The sequence below is a fragment of the Euwallacea fornicatus genome, chromosome 3, assembly GCF_040115645.1.
Source record: "Euwallacea fornicatus isolate EFF26 chromosome 3, ASM4011564v1, whole genome shotgun sequence".
Lineage (NCBI taxonomy): Eukaryota > Metazoa > Arthropoda > Insecta > Coleoptera > Curculionidae > Euwallacea > Euwallacea fornicatus.
Window position 1 is genome coordinate 879,635 of NC_089543.1, and position 18,429 is coordinate 898,063.

The window sequence follows — 18,429 nt, forward strand, 5'->3', positions numbered from 1 at the left end:
CTATTAGATAATAATTTTTGTTCACAATCCCTAGTTCAAATTACACCAATGCAAGTGCAGGCCACACTTGTCATTGTCAATAGGTTCTTCTACAGAGACACTAGGTGCTGAAACATGACATCTCATTGACATTGCATGGCTGCCATATTGCTTTAAGTGTCAGAATCACCGCGAAATTTATAGGTGAGTTTTCTTAAAGATTTTATTTTGAATTTATTACTGGGGAATTCCCTTATCCACTAGTTCACGGCTCAATCCGACATCCCAGCAGTGGTAAGTTGTATTTTCGTGTTTTTTAAACAGTATTGTAAATATTTGTCTGTTCAAAGTTACTTTCAACGAAATGCGAATCCATTTGTAGCGATATTCTTACAAAGTACTGTTAATTTGTTGGTCTTGTTTTCCATATCCACGCGAAGTTCTTTGTGTTAAATTATTAAAAATACATGAGTTCAGATACGTGAATTTCTTTACCACATAGTGCTCTAATAAACAACCAGCAACATGCTGAAAATGCCGTTATTTGGGAAAGATCGGAAGAAGAAGGAAAACAAGGAGGAGAAATTGGCTATAGAGGAAAAATACGCTTTGAAGGATGTCTTGGGAACGTAAGTTCTACCGTATTTAATTAACTTTTGTATTATTTCAATTAGCCCGTATTGGTTTATAACGCGACATAAGTTACGCTCACTACAGCCCCTTTATATTACATTTGTCCCTGTAATTAAATTCTGATTAAAAATGTAATCAAAATCTGGGTCAAAAAAAAACATTTTTGGCTGCTACCTTTAGCATATTGCATTATTGTTGTATCAACAAATAATACTGTTGTTTTGCCTTAATGACCTGAATTATAGCATACTTCACATGCCTGCATAATATAGTATACCAACCTACTAGGAATACCAAGATAAACAAAGTGTAACTAGTTAGTATTGAAATTAACTAGCATTATCACTTCCCATTAGTAGAGCCTAATTCTGCCCCTTTTCTTGTTATTATACAGGGTGTTTCCTAAATAGGGAGTAACTAATTAAGTAAAAAAAAGAAATACAAATATGGCAAAATGGTAGAAAGAACATCATATCTTATTTTATATTGTAATTACAGAAAAAAAACCTAATTTTAACATTATCGTGTTAAACTTAGGTTTTTTTACAAACTTGTCTTGCAGTAATATTTTTTGACTATTCCCTGAAATGACATACATAAAAAAACATTTTGCTGTACACTAATGTGTAGGCAGGAAATATGTATGGGCTAATTCCTATGGAATCATTTGATTTCATATTTTTTTCATATAAAAATATATAATTTCTTTCAAGTAAATTTAATTTAAATAAACGAACTCAAGATTATTTGAATAGCATATTTGAATATTGATTTTTAAATTACAGCTAATTGTTGTAATGTTTATATTTGCCTGGACATTTTTCTTAGTAATACTTGGGGAAGTAATATGAGTTTAAATAATAAAGTCAGGGACTAAAAATAAAAATCTTACAGCAAAGTCCTTGTATTCATATAACTAAAGTATTCTTCTAATTGCATTAGGGGCGCCTTTTCAACAGTACGAATTGCAGAGAGTAAAGTACACCCTGGAGAAATGTATGCTGTCAAAATCATTGACAAGAAAGCCTTGAAGGGGAAAGAAGACTCCTTAGAAAATGAAATAAAAGTTCTTAGAAGGTAAGTCCAGAAAATTAATATTCTGTTTCTTTTACATCCAAAACCAATAACTTTTGTTTCGAGTACTACCCAAATTGCTTTAAAAGGTTCATAAAAGTATTTATCATCAAAGGTACTAATTGTTCAATTACTTTTGAAATTGAAAAGGTAAATTAGTTGTAGCTGCTTTAAAATGTCTTATTCTACAGGTTAGTTTTTGCTTTGTTTCGACAGGATATTTACATTAGGTGATCGTGTAAGTCAGTTAAGGTGGTGTTTGACTGGTAATGTTTTCCGTTTTTCATGTGAATGTACACTTACAACGGTTTTATGTTTTGCAACAATTGTCACGTGTGGCCGTCTTTAAAATTGTATTTTTCTTCGATCTGTTGTTGACCGTAAGGAGAAAAAAGACCGATCATTACGTCTACACAACAACAAATCAACGTCATTGTCGAATTCAGTTTTGGTGTATTTATCAGAGCTAAAAATTAGATCAACACTTATGTGTTTGGTAATAGTAAGGTCAATAGAAAACACTATCAGTAGGAACAGTAACAAAACATGTTTTTGATAAAAATTAGAATAATTATCGTTTAACGTATGTATGTCTATTGCAGAATGGCCAGTTTCTTGAAGTTGAGAAACGCCATTAAGCTTTGGCGAACTTTATTGACCTTGCATGTTCGTGACATACTGTAGGCAGTGACGCGCGCCTCCTTAAAGAGAAAAATCAAAGTACCGTAACCTTAATTGATTGGCCTCAGAAAAGAAAGGTGTTCTGCAGTCGTATATCTTGTCTTGCCATTAAATCAGAGATCAATTATTTTAATTTGGGGAGATTGGTTTATGGGACCCCTACCAATTCATACAAAGAGAAGTTTACAATAATACTCAAATAAATAATTAAATGTCGTGTGTCTTGAATTTAGTAATTAATTCGAATTAAACACAACATAAAGTTACTTTGATCAGGGTTAAGTAGGTTAACGCTTAGTCAAAGCACCGATGAAGGATCGTTAGAGCGTGAGAGGCCATTAGAGAACTTTTGTTGGGTTTTTCATTTGCATTGACGACTTTTTTATTTGAAATACTCACAGGTAATTGAAATATACACATACAAGGGAAAATCTGGAGCTGGCTAATATGGTTTTATTGCGTTTTTCTTTTAAGAACATTATTTTAATTGAGCCATGATATTAAATTTAATGAAAGGTTTGACATTTATTTTGGAATTTACCTTTGAATTAAACTGTATTTTGTGTTTGGTTAAAAAAATAGTGTTAGAAACGATTCAAAACGCATGAAGTTGATTAATCGAGTAAAAATAGTCTGCTGTATTAAATACCGGTTAATTTACCCGTATAATAAATTTTCACGATAATATAAACGTCTTCAATTATTTGAGAAAACAAAGTGGATATCAACACATGCCATTTGACCACGGCTATTTGGGATGTAATAGATTAGCCTCGAACGTGTGAATTTACCCGTCGGTCCTACTTTTATGCAATGTTCTCACAAATATTGATTAATTAAACTCTTTATTAATTAAAAACCACTTATTTATTTTATATTCTACTCCCGACATCTTACAGATTTTTCCAACTGACTCATGACACATAAGTGACTTGGCATCACAGCAAAACCTTGTTTAGTACTGACTATATATCTATGTTCATCTGCGTACACACTATGAATGACCTAACACTGTGAATTTGATACTGAATTACGTTACGAATAACCATATACCATATTAGATTTATTAAATTTAAATTCATTAAATATTTGTCCTGATAATTTAAAACATTATTGTGTGCGGCACTACGCCTTACGCAGTTCCATGTTTCGTTTTGTTTTTCCCAGGAGAATATTTGATTGCAAACCCAAAAATACTGCGATATCGACATTTAGAGTCGAATCGTCTTAATTACCTCATGCTAATTTATTAATGTAACATTCCGAGTAATTAAGAACATTCAGATACGGATGAATATAATAAAAACAAAAATACGTACACATCCGATATCATCGCATACGAAGCATTGTTTATTTATGACGAGCAAGAACGAGTTTAACATTAATATTTAAAATATAAACTACTAAATATTTAGGGAATGAATAATTCAATACCATCACATCCTTCACAAGTCTATTAAATGAATGGTTTAAGGAGCAGTTAATAATTTCATGGTGTTAAAATGACCTGGGAACTGATAACGGTTAGACGTTTTTCATTAGATCATAAGGATTTTATTGCATTGTGTCCAGTGAAAATATTGAATGTGGAGTTTCGATCTGTGCATATCATAGAGGCTACAATTAAGCCCATAGATTGATACATCTTCAAACATGGTTATGCATATTACTACTTTTTTCATTTTGCTCAACGCATTAATCAAAACTAGATAAAACCGGACTTGAATAGTCGAAACCAGTTAAAACTGTAGAAATAATTTCCTCCAGAAATAAACGAATATTCTGAAGGAAATGGTTAAAACCCTTAGTGTTAATCTTGCTTAACCGAACTTTTACAATTAAATTTTTCAGGTCAGTTAAGACAACAGAAATGTTCCAGATAAAGAAAAATTACATTTTCTATTACTTTTGAGTAGATAACACTCAGAGTTGTTTTTTCTTTGAATATGGAGTCAGCTTGTATGTATTAAGGCAAATTTTGCTAAGGCAGTATCCCAGGAATCTCTTATGGGTCTCCTAGTGTATCTTAGTTATACGAGCAAGTTGCCTAATAACAACTCTTATTTTAGTACAGGGCATGTACTTGTAATTATTACAGCTCTTTGGTGACTACAAAATGTGCGTACTTTTTAGAAGTAGACTACAGCCAAACTTTTCCGGTTTAATGACAATATTCTTGGTTAGTTTCGTTCGCTTTCTACTTTTCATTTTATCCAATATTCATCATTAAATCTTTCTCAACGCATACTGAGAAATCAAGAGAAAATCATTATGAACCATACTAAAGCACTCTCAATCAAATGTTTTACTGGGGTGTATTTTCGTTTGATTAATGCATTTTAATATAAAACAAAAATATTTTGCCCTTCAGAAAAACATTCTCTTAAACTGCAACATTTTTATCAGTGTGTTTACGCCAGCAAAACGTTTTGACATGGTTCTCGCTCGCCGTGCCAACACGATCGTTTGTTTTATGCAAAAATATTCCAATGCATTTTGTGCTTGCCCTTATAATAATAGGAAAAAGCTTCCTTTATTATCATTTTCTAAGTAATAGAATGGATCCAATAACGTCTTTTTTGGTAACTTTCTGTTCTTCCCCTAGTAGTAGCGATCACTCACTACCCACTGCCACAGGCACAAAATTTCCACATCTCCTTTCAGCATATTTTTCTAGGAGTTATTTTGTTTCAGCAGTGTGCGTTAATTAATGAAGAAATGTAACAATATTTTTGAATAAAACTTTTTTGTCTCTCTAGTGGGCGTTTTTAAATTCAGAAAAACGATTTACGTAGAACCAATTTTGTAACATCAGTGTGCTGACGACCTACATAACAATTTTACCTTTAATTATGATTCAACAGTCATAAATTCTGTGAAAACCCTCTTGTTTGTTGGACTGATGGTTAATGAAAGATTAAATTACAGCGATCATGTTGATCGAGTAGGTATCGGAATTGCTTGCTATTCTGAACAGGTGAATCTTGACGTTGCTCTTTCCGCATATCATGCGTACATCCACTGTTAGGGACTTTTAGTTATTGGTTTTTTGTTTGTGGTTAATTTTGGTTTTTGTTATGTATTTGTATTTTATCCCTTAAGTTACACCCATGTACGGCGATACTTTTTCTGAGAATACCATCTGGGTGCCAGACCACATAGCCCATCAGGCCAAAATTAAGAGTACGTTTTGGCTGAGGAATATGCTACTAGTCAAAGGAAGCTTTCTCGGTCGGGACTATTGCCATGATGGGCAATTTGTTGGGCCTGCAATATTCCCAGAAAAGCGACTAGTATAGATATTCCCCAGATGGTCGCGATTTATGGGATCCGGCGTAGCCATAGCCCGTAAGGGTTCTTGGTGGTGGTGCCTGGTTGGAATTCCTCGGGTTTAGTATTTAAGGGATAATCGAAGTAATTTGCTCCCTTTTTTCTTTTCTTCGTGTGGAAGCTCCGTCGGTGTCGGGATGTGATCGAAATCATAGTGTGTAACCCGCTCAATTAAGCATTCTCCCTCTTCCTACTTAGACCAAAACTCTTTCATTATTTGATATAAGTGCAAGTTAAATACAGTCCATTTTATGTAAACCAAATTGGCGTTTTCGTGGTTTCATTTATCGAAGGAACCCCTTAACATCCACTCCCTAATTAAGTATGGTTTGATATTTTGGAGAACTTTTCGAAACATCTACAGAATATTTATTCTACCAAAAAGATGTATTGATATTATATTTAGAATGCAAAACAGGGATAGAACGTTTTCATTGAAAGCAAGTCCTGAATTTAGCATATAAAGGGCGTACGTTTTAGTACTAAATACTGACTCACAAAAATAACTCCCTTCGCTGGGATGCATTGAACTTTATAATTTCAAGTGACATTATAGGCCGAGTGGCACTTCATCTAAAAGGATTTTTTATTCTGAGTGTCAGCATATCATTTTTTTTACATCACCTGTTACATAATAAACCAACGTAATCCACAAATTTTAAACAAAGTACAGGCTGAGCAAATCACAATCAGTATTGAGGTAGTTATGCATAAAACCTACCCGCTTTCAATTTATCAAATTTGCATTTCCGGCTACTCATTTTTTATAGTTTATCTAGCAGTGGTTTAATTTGGATAAAAATTCTAAAAATTCAATTATTTTCGAAATATATTCATCGTATTTCGATCTTTCTAAAATTAGAAAAGAATCACATGGTGCCAATCACAACTAAAAACCCTTTCAAATGTGCTATTTAAGATTTTGAAGTTGAATACACCCCAGTGGAAGGGGTTGTCTTAGTAATATTGCATTTAATGCTAAAATGGGTGCCTCTAGAAAATCAAATGAACGTATTGCGGCAATTTCTAATATTTTGATTGCAGTTTAAAATAATCCGGATGCAAAATTTTCAATGGTACTTCCTGTATATTGGACTGCGTAATATATTTGGCAGATAACGAGAACTTATTTGCGTCCTTACATGCCAAGCATGGCTACACGGCGAGATATAAACTAATCTTAACGCAGGCAATACAATTACAATTATCTGCAAAAGAAAGCAGAGTATTCGATGACAGAAATATAAATTGCATTTCTGCAATAGTACGAACTCTTCGGAGGAATAACTTAAAGATAATATTGAGGAAAAAAATACCGATGTAAACATATATTCTATTTTCGAATGAAATGTTTTTTATGTATGTATGATAGAAGTAGCCTACAGAATATTGATGTTTTTTGATTAGTTTATGTCGGTGGGTGTTTTGAGCAGTTTCCGTTTTTACTAACGTATTTTATGCCTTCACATGGCTTCGTGCAATATTTGTATTGTGCATGGCAAAAATAAATATCTATCTCCATGTTCTAAATGCTTAGGTATATTTTGATCAAGAGAGATATTGGCCCATTTTGAGCCGGAGGCAACTGGCGACATATATTTTAGTTTAAACTAGACTGCCATTATTTTATCTTATTCTAGATTAAAACATCATAATATCGTTCAGCTGCTGGAAACGTTCGAAGACAAAACTAGAGTGTTTCTCGTAATGGAACTGTAAGTTTTGATTGCTCCCCCGAAAGTTTCTTCATTTTATCCCCCGAAATTTAATTAAAACTTTTAGGGTAACTGGAGGTGAACTTTTTGATAGAATCGTAGAAAAGGGATCTTATACAGAGAAAGATGCCTCGGATCTTATTCGACAAGTCTTAGAGGCTGTGGATTATATGCATGAACAAGGGGTTGTTCACAGAGATTTAAAAGTCAGTTGTGTTTTTCCATTGAAATTTGAAGATTAACTGTTTTGTTTAATTTTAGCCGGAAAATTTATTGTATTATAATCCAGACGAAGACTCAAAAATTATGATAAGCGATTTTGGACTCTCAAAGATGGAAGAGTCTGGAATAATGGCAACGGCTTGCGGAACGCCTGGATACGTCGGTAAAGCTATTTTTAAATTTGTGCACTAGTTTTACCAATAAAAACGCATTATTATAGAAATCCTTTTGTTAACATTAACGCTATCAATATCCAATGTTACGTAACCGTTATATTTGTACAGCAAATGTTATTTTCAGCACCTGAAGTACTGGCACAAAAGCCTTATGGCAAAGCCGTGGATGTTTGGTCAATAGGGGTAATTTCATATATATTGCTATGCGGATACCCGCCTTTTTACGATGAAAACGACGCAAATTTATTTGCCCAGATCCTCAAAGGTCTATTCCTACTGAAATTAATGTTCATGAATAATCATTGTTTTTTTTTTAGGAGAATATGAGTTTCATTCTCCATATTGGGACGACATAAGTGACTCCGCGAAGGAATTCATTTCCAGCTTAATGACAGTTGTTGTAGAGCAAAGATTTACGTGTAAGCAAGCCTTGGCACACCCCTGGTAAGTTCTTATTGCTTTTTATATTGTTAACGGACCCGTATAGGTTTAGGAGTTAAGACACCGTTTTCAAGGACTGATTTGGTTCTACTTGGAAAGATAAAGATACAGATCACATTTTAATAGGGACGTACTTCAACTTAGTTACTAATCAATTTTACCTCCTTTAGGATATCTGGAAATGCGGCCGCTACCAAGAACATACACGGAACTGTATCAGAACAGCTCAAGAAAAATTTCGCTAAATCGAGATGGAAGGTGAGCGATTTATTGTTGTCGTAATTAGTAGTGATATGTAATTTTTCCAAAATAGCAAGCATATCATGCAACCACTGTGATACAGAAAATGAAGAAAATGGCTCTCACCAACAACAGCAACCGAAGTCCCACACTACAGAGGTGTATTTCCGAGTCCGATAATGGAGCGTGCGGGTGCGCAGATCGAACTTGAAGTACCCTATAATTGTCGTTTGAATTTTCGTACATTTTTCGATCAAACGATATTTTTCTTTGTTGATTTTGTTGTTAAAAACCTACTTTTACATGAACCGAAGAGATCTCGGAGTGGCAGAGCAACGATATTGATAATATTGAAATATAAAACATTCCTGTCAGTCACTGTTAAGTCACTCCTGAAATCTTTGGTCATTTGTGGCCATTAATGTAGACACAACGTGTCCTGAAATTAATGTTTCCTAAACTCAAAAAGAATTTTGCGTTCCATTGGCCTCTTGCGTACAATTAAATTTCTTCGTATTAGTAGGTAACAACTTAGCCCGGTCGTAGTTAAAAATTTATTAAATGTATATATCTGTTAAGCGTGTACTTGCAAAGTCTAAAACAGCGTTGAGAGGTCTTAAGAGTCTAGAATTCTATGTTATGTATATTCCTAGAACTAGTTATTAAAAAAATACTTAATTTTCTTATGCCATTTTAGCTTGACGGGTGTTGCAAACAATACTAAACAAGAATTTTACATTAAGAATCTCAAAAATGAATCTCGGAAGAAATGTTTGCAACACTTCGCTTAATTACTCATTATACAATTTTTCATGACAATCATTTACCTACGTCTGCCCTCGCATTTTAAGGAAACGGGTGGAGTTGCTTGATATTTCAATTGAATGTGATGTTCGTTGCAATAAGTAGAAGATGCTCCTTAAAGGAGCTTATACAGGGTGTTCTGAAGCCTTTCTCCACTGACCTTGAAATAGTTTTTAAAAAGCCTTAATACTCTTAGAAAGAAGTTGGATATATATTGTCGACCTTTCAACATTTTACATTATGATCAAATTCACAAATTTTTTGTTATCGACGACAACTGAAATGTTTCATGTGAGCTAAAACAGTTATTTATTTTTATATTGTGACCGCCATCTCAATAATGCTAATGTTACCTCACTAATTGTAGTGTCTTAAAGATTACTGCATAGTGGTTAAAACATCGACGATATATAATCATGCTAGCAATAAGAGTATTATTAACCAAACCCAACCAAGCAGTAACATAAATTTAATTAATTAAAAACTTCAACCGCCAATAGCTTCATGAATACAAAATCTTGTTTGCCTAGTCAATGCAGGACATTGCTTGTTTGGCTAAATCAGTGTTTTAATTCATTCCTATGTTCATGGATTTTCATACACCCTGTATACTGCGATCAATGTGATCAGTATCATGTCACTCATCTTTAATAATAGTTTAACTGGTTAAAGTGTAACTCTTAATATAATAATTAGTTTATTGTTTTTGCTTTTAAATGTTCAATATTTTATTTTTCTAAAATATAGTAGTGATCTTTCTGGCTAAAATGTGGGCTGTTTTTGGGGTGCTTAAAATGGAGAAGACATAATATTGGTTTAACGTCACACTAGATAAAAATCGCTTTGAGATCTAATTCAAGGTTTCACATATTAAACAACTATCGCTCGTAAGGACGCGTCTGTTTGTGCGTCATTGTCACTTAATTACACTGAACTTCGCGTTAATTTATCACAGCAAAAACGCTTACTTAAGTATGTTCAATTTAACTCATAATATTATTTAAGAAATAATGGGCGTTGGAAAACACTTACGTTCTTTCGGAAGTTTTACACTACTTTCTTCACGAATGCGTTATGAGTTCTTTTATTGAATAAAAACGTGAATTAAGTCTAATAAGTTCCAAAATTATTATATTCATATTATTTAAGCATTACTAATTGATAGCACCAGAAATATTTCATCTAATAATTTGGTCCGAGAGAGTAATTCAAAATGGAAATTAACAGAAAATTATCTTTCTTTTCAGGGGTTTTGTCATAACAGTCTCAAGGATTGCCACCTTGAAATCTATTTTTATCCACTCAATCTAAGGCGCGTTGCGTCTTATAACTGTTCATCCTATTCGAATTTGGTTCTAAATTGGTAAAGTTTATTAATATATCAGCTGTATTTGATTTGTTTTTCTCGAAACCAAAATGTGGTCATAAGAATTGGTGGAATAAAGTTTATCGTTTGCGAGGAGCTACAGGGATAAGGCTCTCCATCGATGGTCTCGTCAGTAATCTCTTGGCGTATATAATATCTTGTACGTCGTTTCAATACTTTCGAAAGCACGCCCCAATCCCTGGAACTCCGTTTTCGCCAAGCATCACTAATGCTCATGAGCTTGACGAAAAGTGAATTCCGTCACTCCTTTAGGGTGTCGGCGACCTCATTACCCTCGGGAACTACACATAAATAATTTTGACATTTTTAAGCCTTAATTTTCAAGGAAAAAAATTTGGTAAAATTATGTGCCATGAGTAACTCGTACGTGGAGAATTTCATTGTTACAATTAAAATGCACTTCATACCATGAATTTTTAACTTAAGTCTGTGGTTACCAAGAAGTAATTACAAAATTCAGTAATTTTCTATGCAGTTCTAAGCAAACACAGTTAAGTTTTCCAAATACTGGGCAGGAAAATCTTATTTCAACCCACCAAACATAAAAAAATGATTGCATCTATTTTACGCGTTACTATGGATAATGATTAAGATTTCCACCAACTCTTATTAGTTGGTTTGAACAGACGTTATATTGCATCGTAAGTGAAAGCAACTTCCAACTAATGAAAGTTTACGGAATATAGTTCCAGAATACCGAAATAATTAACTTAACAATAGTTTTAGAATATTAGTACCAGTTATTTTTATATACGCAAATTTCAAACACAACTTGCATGGTTATATTTTACACGTTTTTATGTAAATGTGATACTGGAATAAAATAACGAGAATCGTCCGACCAAAACATGCGTCTTTTATTGAAGGTACATATGCAATGATATATATTTCTCTATCGATTTTTTTTGCTGCAGAACCTTAAAATAAAAAGGGCGTGCAGCTTTGTATTGGCTTATGAAGCATAAAAACGATCCATTTTAATTATTTTTTAAAGCAATTTATGAACAAAATGAAAATTAATACATATGCGTCATATATAAACTTCTTCGCTAATGTGAAAAATTTTATGTTTGCGGAACTATATTTTTGCTAAAGATAATTAACCAAAACAATAAGTTAATATCAACAGATAAGTACCACTTCAAACCTTACCTTATTTGGTACTTCAAAATGAACCGACTTCGGCTTTTGACCAAATTTTCAGTAATGCCATTCTCGTTGACCTGCTAAAATTTACCTGTAAACCCAAAAGAGAAATCAGAACATTTCCTTTCAATTTAAATCATAAACCCATCCTACATTGATCTACTCCCATCGTCCACGCGCGAGACCATCCAACGGTCTTTCTTCACTTTGAGCTGCTCGTTTGCATCGTACGGGATGTTAAAGTATTTTTTTCAATTTTACAGGCTTATAGAGTGCATTGAGGCGATTAATTTAAGCAATTTTTTTTAAAGATGAATTTATTGTGTGAAAGTAAATGGAAAAGAAAGTTTGTGGAAATGAATAATAATTATTTCCAGTTTTGCCCAACCCTAATCTAGGTTATACGTGAAGTGGAGAAATGATACACCAACTATTGACAACAAATTTACTTCAAATTAGAACTCTGAGCTCTCGTGTCAACAACGTGCAGGAGAATTCGCAACTTCCCGCTTATGTATATCAAAAATAAAATTTGAAACGTTACCTACATAAAACGACGTGCTAAAATAATGTTCGAACAAATCTCAGCACTTACAAGACTATAGCTAAGTAGGTTTTTCTAAGAAAGCGAAACCCGTCTTTTATGAATATTCGCAACTGCTCAAGATCATATGTGATTTTTAAAAATAAAACGAATATTGTGCATCTTAAAAAAACTGCTTCAAGAATTTGAAGTGCTTTAATTTGTCCTCATCAAAACTGTGCCTTCTTTTTCCTTAACAAAGTTTCTGAAAGTAATATTGGAAGCATAAGTTAATTCTATTTTGAGCAATTACTTGAGGTAGGTATGCAGCCATAGGAATAAAAAATAAACTAACTACAGGAAAAATACTGGCACAAAATGCTTGTAAGGCTGAGAAAACACTTTGTACTTAAAATACATTGATTATTATAAATGACTAACACTACAAATGGTATGTTTTCGTATTTGGCAGTACCGTTCGGCCGTATTTTACCGAAGCATTAATCTCTGTGGTAACTAGTTAGAGCTGAATGGCACGCAACATGCGGCTTATTGAGTTAATATTTAAACGACGACCATTGAGACCAACATATATACTTTGCAGAACAAGTTCCAAGTCACCGAAAAATACCTATGGTCGTTGCAAAAATATTGACAAATAAATACTTAAAACTTAAAACAAAATCAGTCGGTTGAAATTAAAAAAACGCAAACTCATAAAATACCATAAGAACGGAAAAAACTTATTTGTTAGAATTATCGACATCGTCAATTTTTTCACTCTCCCCGATTTGATCATTATTGCCGTTAGTTTCCGCAATAGGATCTGGGACCTCCATTCGTAGATCTTGTTCGATATTGCCGTTTGTACCAACATCTCCACTCGCAAAAACTTGAGGCATATCCAGCCAGCGAGCCATCTGAGTCACATTGCCAACAATGTCTTCAAAGATCCATTTTGAGGGGGGACCAAAAGAATCGTTTTTTACAGTCTTCTGATAGAATGAGTTGAAAAGGGAACGCACGGCTTCTAATCTTTGTTGCCTCCTTATGAAAAAAGATGTTTACCAAACATGATAAGGGCTCAAGAGAAGGAGAAAACCACTTGAGTTACGCAACAGACCGATAAAAGCATAATATTTGCGCTTACACAAGAGTTTCAGTATGTTAATTTAAAAAAACTTACGGAGGTTTGTAGGTAGGGTCCTTCTCAACGCTACCAGATTCTGTAATAAACTGCCAACTTTTTGTACTAGCGGTGCTACTGGTGCTTTCGCTTCGTTGTCTTCTACTTGGATTGACAGAAGCAACTGGAATAGGTGAAGTTCTTTTCTGTTGTAGACTTGTTGGAGACAATACTTTTGGTTTGCTGTAAAGAAGGAGCAAATGACCAAAAACCAAAAATTTCGCTTCATATCCAACAAATTTTCGAAAAATTGCATAACTTTGCCTCCATTTAACTTATTTAAGAAGGACCGATATTGAGTAACTTTAGTTAAATTCGCTTAATGTTCTTGACTGTGGAAATTATTGTCTATCTGCAACCATCCATATATGAAATATTCATTAATGATTATTAAAAAATACAAACGATATTGCATGTGCCAATGAACCTACATAAAAATTCAAAGTCCCATTACGTAAATCCACGGCTACTTAATAATAATAATAATAATTACCTTAATTCATCACCACATTGGTCCATCAAAACATCATCAAAAACAACTTTCCTGTAAAATTAATACAATAAAAAAAATTTCAACAAAATTAATTCCTCGAAATTCACCCTCCTTCAACAGGATTGCAATGATCCATGGTAGAGGCATCAGGAGGGCTGTTGCTATCTTCAAATGGAAACTCCATGGTCATGGTGGAGTCGTTAGAATTCTCACTGCCGCCAGCCATTAAAAAGTCGTTGCTCAGATTCTTTTTCCTTTTGATGCTAAATACACCAGTTCAAAATAGAGAAAAAACAATGACCAAACTTACGATGTAGTATCATCTGCGCATACTGATGAGTTTGATGACCTCGATGGACTACGTGATTCATCAACCTTCATTTCTTCGGAATGTTTCTTCTTGGAACTCCTTAGGGAAAATACATATATGTATTGCAAAAGGAAATCAGTAAACGAAAACTCACTTTAGGGAATACTCATCCCCAACAATGTACTTGAGAAAGTCAAAGCAAAATGCCATGATTTCCTCATTTTTGTAAAGTCTGTTAGCTAGATGATGTCCAAACAGGTACCAGTCATAGATCAATGTGAAATAAAGGATTTCATGTTCCGTTAGACTTTGATGAATTAAGGAATCCGCCCAGAGGCTTAAGCGTATTAAGGACATGAACAGGGGTGTTCTATCCCACCCACTTATGCAGTGAAGAAGTAAACCAGAGGTGTCCTCCTAATTGATAAAATTTGAACTCTACTTATTAGAGGTATTATTACTATTTTGATAGCTCACCTGCAAGCGTCTTAAAATATACTTCATATAATTCTGGGTGATGAGTACCAAATCCCATTCTTTGTATTGCTCCCAGTTTATTGCAATATTTTTCTCAATTCCGTCGTTGGGAAGGGACAAAACTGCATCATTCGCAGGATCATCCCATTTGTACAAAAGTCCTGTGGGACTATACATCGCGTCATGGAATTCTTTAAAAAATTCACAGCCAGGGTAGGGCAGATTTATTACTTTGAAGCTCGAATAACGATTAAGATCTACTTTTTCAGAGGCACTTACACTGAAAAATAAAAGATGACAAACTTTCAAGCAAGAACCAACAAAACTTACTAAATGCTGTGCTTCACTTTTCTCTTTTCAACCATAATATCAATAATGGTATTCACATTTAATCTCTTTAAAAGCTTTATATCAAAACTACGAACTCTATCACAGATCCTTTGCGCTCTAACGTCATTATCGCACGGCACAGGGCCTTCCGATTCATCCTCCTCGCCTTCAAAATATGGACCCAGTCCTTCAGTAGGCCACCAACACTCTTTCAGCCCATGTATAAGTTCAGACCCAGAAATTTTAGTTAGGCCCGTACGAACACACACTTCAGGCTCACCAGACAGTGTCGAAGATCGACAAATGTGTTTGCCATTGAATAAGATCACAGGGACAGGAAACCGTAGTCTGCATCTGAAATTCATTTAGAAATGAATAAAAGAAATTCACAGAATGTCTAACAAGTACCTAGCTAAATTTCCAGATTGCCATAAGTTTGTTATTTCTGTTACATCGATATTGTCTGGTTGAGTTTCTTCTTCATTCTCATATATTGTAGTGACTTTGCGCGGTGATTCCATTATGGGGATTATCTCGGGGTATTGAGGACATAATAAGCCATCTTTATTGTCAATTTTAACTACAATGTAGTCTTTTTCCATCAATTTTAATGCGACGCTCATGTAAGGGACAGGCTGAAATTGTTTATATTTTTTTAATGTCATAAAATGCTACACGCTTGAGCTCGACTGAAAGAAGTTAACTCAAACCACCAATTTCAAGCACAATTAATATTCTCGATTTTTCTAGAGTAATATAGCATTATTGATGGTTTTGTGTAAGTTAGAATAATTTATACGTCTATGCAATTCAACTTGAAGGAAAGTAATAGGAAAAGACATTATTCTGCAGTCTTCTTTGCTTTAGCAATCTCAAAATTCCTGAACACCTGCTCAGGTTTACTTACATATTCTGTTTTGTCTGTGCGTGATTACCTACAGAAAGTCAACATTTTTTAAGTTTAAAAATGGGTATTTCAGTAATTTAATGAGTTAGGAATTCAGTTGAATTAGAAGAACATTGGCATTTTATATCCGCCTTCGTTTTAAGATAATGATTATTTTTTCTAGGTGAAGCTCCAGACTATATAAATGAGATACCGAAATACTCATTTATTGTCAATGGGAAAAACACCTAAAGATTGCTGTCTGATCGGTGGGTTTTCTTTTTAATTAGTTAGTTATTGTAATACCTTAATATGATTTGGATAGAAATGAATATTTTTAGTAGTAGCAACTATATTTTACAATTTAAGCAAATTCTTTCAATTTGCAAACAACATTTTAATATCTTATGCAAAAAAACAAAAACATATGAATATTTGTGTTATCTCTCAATGTATTTCTGTTTTAAGAATATTGACACAGTTCACCTTCAAATTTGCATACTTGTAGCCTGAATAGTAAGCAAGCTGATGACCTACACATTGTAGAGTTTTTTACCTACATGCATATTGGTACACACATCTATATCACCTCTAGCCTCTAGAAAAGGCTAGCGATGGCCTTGATAAGAAGCAGATAAAGACTGAGTAAATCAGATTTTTTACTTAAATATACACTTCCAAGATAAAAAAATTATTGAAAATGTCAATGAAAAGTAATTTAATAAACTGTATGACATACTACAGTATGACCTTTAGGTTAATACTGATAAGTTATCAGTGGGCAGTAATTTCCGATGAAAATTTGTTTTCTCAAATCTCCTGTACAAAATGGTTTAATAAGAAATAGGGCATAATAATACTTGTTACTTTTTCAAAAAAATCACATAAAATTTCTATTTAAATTTAAAAAATGTCCTGAATTCAAAAGGGTTAGTTATGATCGTCAGAAGAGAATTAAAAACAGTTTTGGATTTTGTTTGGTCACACTGTATATTTTGAAATAATATTTTTTCAGGTTCACATTTACTGAATAAAGCGAAAAAAATCAGTAAGAATTTAATCAAATAAAACTCGTTCAATTTACCATTAATGTAAACTGCAGAGTGTCAAATTTGATACTATTTGCTCACAAAACTACCTAAAGAAAAAGCTACCTAAAGCTACCTGTGTCACTTTGACACATTAAAAAATGTCTTAATAAAACAAAAAGAAATAGAAAAAGGTGGCCATTTTGTCGCTTTTGGTGAAAACTTTTTAGATGTTCAAATTTATTTTACTTAAAACATAAAGATACAATAAAACATGTAAACTAAAGTCGAGACATTTTAAAAATGGGTAAACCACTAATATTGTTTAAACAACCAATTTGCAAGTTAAAATTCTTTTCAGTAAAATTAGCTGTGACTTACCTCTTCCTTAGGATGCACTACTGAATAAGTATTATGAGAAAAGTATGTAAGAAAGGCACAGATATCATTCTCCCAGATATCTTTTGCTGTAACAATTTCAATGCTGTTGTCTATAAGATAATCTGCTTCATCCATGGTGAAATTGATTAATCTTTTCAGGGGATTGTACTAGTTTCACTTAGGAATCTAACCAAAAATTTCAACAAACTGCCAGTTACTAAGCCAGATTTCGGTAAAATGGTCTAAGTGAACATTTGTTGGTGCCTTTATACCCTTAAAAAAATGCGGTACCTGAAGTATGCTTCGGTTCTTTTTAGTAAAAAACTGCTGTATACATTTGTTTACTGCGAATACATACTGCGTAAAACCTCCAGATGTATTAATGCTTCTTATCGGCTTGAAATTTATTTATTTTCACTGAAGTATACTCAAAAATTTGAAATTTGAATAGTTTTTATTTAATATAACATTATTTAATTCACCTGAAGTCTATCACGTCCGGCATTACCCGCATTACCTAATATTTACGTTTTATTTACTATTATTTTACAACTTTACTACGATTCTCACTGACGTGTATTTGACGTCGGCCCTAACGCGTGATCATCAGGAAAAAACCTCACAGTGAACGGTGAAACGTAAACGTAAGACGTTGATTATGGCCTTTGCTATTTACCCTCAAACATCTAACAGTGAAACTGATAGCAGATGAATTTATCCAAGACATGCCTTTGGTGTTTGAACGCCTACTTGAGGTTTTTTTTTTAACAATAATAATTTATTTACTCTTGTTTATACCAGCCAATGGGAGCATGAATTTTGGCCCAATAAGGACGCAGAGAAAACTGTTACGTTACTGATTACAGTATCTTCTATCTCTTACTAGCTCCACGAGATAAGCAGAGAAAATTGCATAATAGAACTGTAATATTCAGCCTGCATCTCAAAATTCTTATTTCCATAAACTGCGTGATCTACCATTGTGAT

The 18,429-nt window shown here is 33.5% G+C and overlaps 2 protein-coding genes across 4 annotated transcripts; one reads left to right on the plus strand and one right to left on the minus strand.

The window, feature by feature from the left end:
• Nucleotides 1-125: 125 nt before the first annotated feature.
• On the plus strand, nt 126-11,529 carry LOC136350652 (calcium/calmodulin-dependent protein kinase type 1-like). 2 transcript variants are annotated; one of them, XM_066302605.1, is made up of 11 exons: nt 126-183; nt 244-273; nt 482-608; nt 1,555-1,689; nt 7,338-7,412; nt 7,480-7,618; nt 7,674-7,797; nt 7,935-8,075; nt 8,128-8,254; nt 8,422-8,509; nt 8,565-11,529. In XM_066302605.1, the coding sequence occupies exons 3-11, from the start codon at nt 505-507 to the stop codon at nt 8,700-8,702; spliced, it is 1,071 nt and encodes a 356-aa protein (XP_066158702.1). In that variant the 5' UTR covers nt 126-183; nt 244-273; nt 482-504; the 3' UTR covers nt 8,703-11,529. The 2 variants fall into 2 exon arrangements, with proteins under 2 accessions (XP_066158702.1, XP_066158703.1); XM_066302606.1 differs by lacking the exons at nt 126-183; nt 244-273; nt 482-608; nt 1,555-1,689 and adding an exon at nt 7,105-7,234.
• Nucleotides 11,530-12,259: 730 nt separating this feature from the next.
• EDTP (Egg-derived tyrosine phosphatase) lies at nt 12,260-18,144 on the minus strand. 2 transcript variants are annotated; one of them, XM_066302566.1, is made up of 11 exons: nt 17,801-18,144; nt 17,443-17,715; nt 15,556-15,782; nt 15,148-15,501; nt 14,818-15,097; nt 14,495-14,757; nt 14,341-14,439; nt 14,138-14,293; nt 14,031-14,081; nt 13,538-13,720; nt 12,260-13,398 (listed from the first exon to the last, which is right to left on the minus strand). In XM_066302566.1, the coding sequence occupies exons 2-11, from the start codon at nt 17,575-17,577 to the stop codon at nt 13,095-13,097; spliced, it is 2,052 nt and encodes a 683-aa protein (XP_066158663.1). In that variant the 5' UTR covers nt 17,578-17,715; nt 17,801-18,144; the 3' UTR covers nt 12,260-13,094. The 2 variants fall into 2 exon arrangements, with proteins under 2 accessions (XP_066158663.1, XP_066158662.1); XM_066302565.1 differs by having other exon boundaries at nt 17,443-18,144.
• Nucleotides 18,145-18,429: the final 285 nt, after the last annotated feature.